The 4,054-nt window shown below is 43.5% G+C and overlaps 1 protein-coding gene across 3 annotated transcripts; it reads left to right on the top strand.

Annotated features, from left to right (window-relative positions):
* The first annotated feature begins 656 nt into the window (after positions 1-656).
* On the top strand, positions 657-2,729 carry LOC100501071 (DOF30 transcription factor). 3 transcript variants are annotated; one of them, XM_008648559.4, is made up of 2 exons: positions 657-980; positions 1,218-2,729. In XM_008648559.4, exons 1-2 carry the CDS (start codon positions 915-917, stop codon positions 2,313-2,315), a joined length of 1,164 nt encoding a protein of 387 aa, XP_008646781.1. In that variant the 5' UTR covers positions 657-914; the 3' UTR covers positions 2,316-2,729. The 3 variants fall into 3 exon arrangements, with proteins under 3 accessions (XP_008646781.1, XP_008646787.1, NP_001182831.1); XM_008648565.4 differs by having other exon boundaries at positions 659-980; positions 1,221-2,729; NM_001195902.1 differs by lacking the exon at positions 657-980 and having other exon boundaries at positions 1,059-2,599.
* Positions 2,730-4,054: the final 1,325 nt, after the last annotated feature.

Below are 4,054 nucleotides of genomic sequence, written 5' to 3'. Positions count from 1 at the left end.
CACATAAAAAATAAGTCACAAAAACTATATAATACAGTCAACATTTTTGTTTAGGGAGTTGTTAAATGATTGCCAAATGTAGAGAGAAAATGAGGTTAGATGACAAGTTGTTAAATTTAGAAAGTTTATTTAGAGAACTGTTGGAGAATAGTTTTCATGTTAATAACCTAAATTATTGATTTAGTAAGTCTTTTAGAGAACTACTGCAGTTGCTCTTATTTCAAATGTTAATTTCTCTCTCTCTCTCTCTTAAGAGTGCATGCTCTATGTGTGCAGCCAACAATCAATGATATATACAGCATTACATATACAACTCAAAGGTAAAAAGTACAGCACTATTATTTATGCTTATTTAAATCAATTCACAGCGACATAATTAATGCACACATCAACTTCTAACATTGTAAAGTGCATGATTCTATAAAACTATCGTTTGGCATTGCTTCAGGTGCTTTCACTTAGCATCTTGCTAAAGCAGGCCAGTCTTAGCTATTAAGGAACTTTTAAGCTCTCTCTCTCACACACATCTCTCTCATTCTGAGGTAGAACCCACACAAGAAAGTAAATTCTAGAAATTTAAAACACAGCATATACTCTGAAAAGGAGCAGATAATTTCATGCTTTTGTCCTTCCTTTCTCTTTCCTAACTTTCTCCTTTCTCTCTCGTCCTTCATATCCTCTCTCTCATTGCTGTCTACTCTCGCCTTCGACTTGGTGGGATGTGATTCTCCACCACCTCCGAGCTTGCCAGAGGACTCCACCTCTTTCTTCTCGCATGCTTCCTTTTCTTTCCAAACACAAATGCGCAGCAAAGAAAGTGCAAATCATAAAGAAAAGAGCAGAATTCAAAGCAGCCGGAAAGCTGACTAGCTAGAAGGAGTGAAGAGAGAGAAGTATATCTCAGCAACGCCTCCATGGTCTTCCCTTCACCTTCAGTGCAGGTCTACCTAGATCCACATCCACCTAATTGGAATAACCAGGTACTGCATATGAGCTTCTCTCTGCATCTCCCTTTATGCTTAATAAGGTCATTGATCTAGCTAGCTACCTTGAATCTTGATCCGTCCATACACTTGTTCTTTTTCATGGCGAATTAATTAAAGAACTTCGGCACAAACATATTCTCATCTCCATGAATATTCATTGGCAATTCTCTGGCTTTCTTTTCCTTCTCTTTTGATATATAACATCTAACATGCTTGTGTGCATATGTGTAGCAGCAGCAAGGTCAGCAGCCGAGGGCGAATGGGGGAGCTGATGCACCGTTGCTGCCCCTGGGTCCGGCGGCAGCTACATCGGCGGCTCCGGAGCAAGGTGGGTTGCCTAGAAGCTCATCAATGGCTAATGCCGCCGTGGCTGCGCACGCGAGGCCCAACTCAATGGCGGAGCGCGCGCGGCTGGCGCGGATGCCGCATCCGGAGCCAGCGCTCAAGTGCCCGCGTTGCGAATCCACCAACACCAAGTTCTGCTACTACAACAACTACTCCCTCTCCCAGCCCCGCCACTTCTGCAAGACGTGCCGCCGCTACTGGACGCGCGGCGGATCCCTTCGCAACGTCCCCGTAGGTGGAGGCTGCCGTCGCAACAAGCGTTCGTCCAAGTCCTCATCCTCCTCTGCTGGGTCTTCCTCCTCAAAGATGTCTCCCTCAGGAAGGCTACTGGGTGGTCCATCAGCTACACCGTCCACCACCCCAGGCACTACCGGTGCGATCATTACTCCGGGTCTCAGCTCTTTCTCTCACCACTTGCCGTTCTTGGGCTCCATGCACCCGTCAGGGCCCAACCTAGGTCTAGCTTTCTCCGCCGGACTGCCGCTAGTCGGCATGCAGCACCTGGACACGGTGGATCAGTTTCCGGTGGCAAGCGGCGGCGGCACCACCATAGGTGCATCTCTAGAGCAGTGGAGAGTGCGACAGCAGCAGCAGCAGTTCCCATTCATGACTGGGGGAATACTGGATCTGTCGCAGCCGCCGACGTACCAATTCGGTTTGGAAGCTAACCGAGGAGGCAGCGGCTCAGCTGCGGTGGCGTTCAATTCAGGACAGACCACGACGACCAGTGCTACCACGGGAAGGCAGGAAGGGTCATCAAAGAAGATGGGGGATAGTAAAGGAGAAGATATGAGCTTACAGAAGCAGTACATGGTACCTCTACGCCACGGATCAGGATCACACGGTGTCTGGGATGGGAGTGCTGGTGGAACTGGCAGCAACGGTGGTGGTACTGGCAATGGCGGTTCAAGTTGGCCAATGAACATGATTCCTGGATTCCATTCTTCGTCCACTAGCGGTTGCAATGACAGTGGCTTGTCGTAGTACTCTCTAGCTAGGGGCTGGGGCAATGTCCTATCAAGAAAAATATTTTGGAGATGCATGGTTGAGTCTGAGCAAATGCTAGCTATAGCTAGGACGATGGAGGAACAGGCGATGACCAATCCACAGGCATGTTCATCATCTGCTATTCTTCATCGGAATTGTAGAAGCACACTGCTACCTCATGATGGTCACAGGTAGGAGTTTAAAGTAAAGCTGCTCTTTGTTTAAACCTTTTTCTGTCATTTGGTTTTGAACTTAAAGGTGTTCTCTGCATTGTGTCCATAGCGGCCGCCACTTTTCTACTTTTCACACTATTGTTCACAGGGATTAATTAATCAAATTTGGTGCCTGGTATACTATGTGATAAGGTATATTTGACATGGACGAAACCGATTAGTTGTTTCATCACTACTACTTGTGTGGAAGATTGCATGAAATTAATGTGTATATTGGTTTGTTGCCAAGTTACTTCCATATATATGTTTTTCTTCTATATATTCTATCCTGTATTCAGGGAGTTTGATTAAAGACAACATATAACTAAACTTCAAGCACGTACTCCTACATAAGAAATATAGGAGCTGTAAGTCTTGATCACACATGCACTTGGTATTAATTAAAATAGAGTACTCCCTGCAGTCACTAGTACAATTTGGCTCTATACAAGCGGTAGGATTTTTACATCACAGGCGGTTCGGTTAGAAAACCGCCTGTGATGTCTCAGGCGGTTCAGTACGCCTGTGATGTAATAGTATCACAAGCGGTTTTTGTTTAGGACCGCCTGTGATGCTCTATCATTTTCACAAGCGGACCCTAAGACAAAACCGCCTGTGATTGTAAAAATATGAAAAATACAATTTAAATATGAAAATAATTTTAATTTTTAACAGAAATATGCAAATACAATTTAAATGAATTAATATTTAATTTTTAACAATAATATGCAAATACAATTTAAATGAATTATAATAGCACACATAGATAATTAGAGAGATTTTAAATTAATTGGCAACCACAATTCATAGTCGATCATACATGATAACAAATACAATTTGATTCATACAATTTTTCATGAACTACCATTTTTCCGCATGTATGGCTTTAAGTTCTTATCAATTTTCTTTTCCACACGCTTGATTCTCTCTGGACCGTTAAAGACGAACATATCTTCATACTTATTGTATTCCTCATCTTGGTCTCCCACATTCTCAACTCCGACAATTTTTTGCTTTCCAGAAATAACTACATGCATCTTCTCATCTGCTGGATCGAGTACATAGAACACTTGTGCAACACATTCGGCGAGAACCCACGGGTCATCTTTATATCCTACTTTCTTTAAGTCCACCAGTGTGAGTCCGTAGTTATCCACTATCACCCCCACGGGATGTTGTACCCATTGGCACTTAAATAAGGGTATTTTCATGCTTGGGCCATAATCAAGTTCCCATATTTCCTCTATGAATCCAAAATATGTGGTCTTCTGTCCATGTAGGTCAAAAGCATCGATACGAACACCGCTATTTTGTGCAACACTTTTCATGTCTTTTGATTTAGTGTAGAATGTGTACCCATTGATGTCATATGCTTGCCATGATGTCACAAAACACGATGGCCCAGAAGCCAAATTCTTCATTGTTTTCTCATCCGAAGAGTCTCCGAATGGGATGTTTTTGTCCATTAACCATTCGCTGAAACGATGTTTGTGCTCCCTCATGATCCAGTCCTCTGTGCGGTTC

This window comes from Zea mays, chromosome 1, assembly GCF_902167145.1.
Source record: "Zea mays cultivar B73 chromosome 1, Zm-B73-REFERENCE-NAM-5.0, whole genome shotgun sequence".
Taxonomy (NCBI): Eukaryota; Viridiplantae; Streptophyta; class Magnoliopsida; order Poales; family Poaceae; genus Zea; species Zea mays.
The sequence above is the reverse complement of the archived record's forward strand: the minus strand, read 5'-3'. Positions and strand labels throughout refer to the sequence as shown.

Coding starts and splice junctions, on each gene's coding strand:
- LOC100501071 (XM_008648559.4), top strand. CDS start 915: ATGGTCTTCCCTTCACCTTCAGTGCAGGTCTACCTAGATCCACATCCA. Junction 981..1,217: donor CACCTAATTGGAATAACCAG/GTACTGCATATG, acceptor GCATATGTGTAG/CAGCAGCAAGGTCAGCAGCC.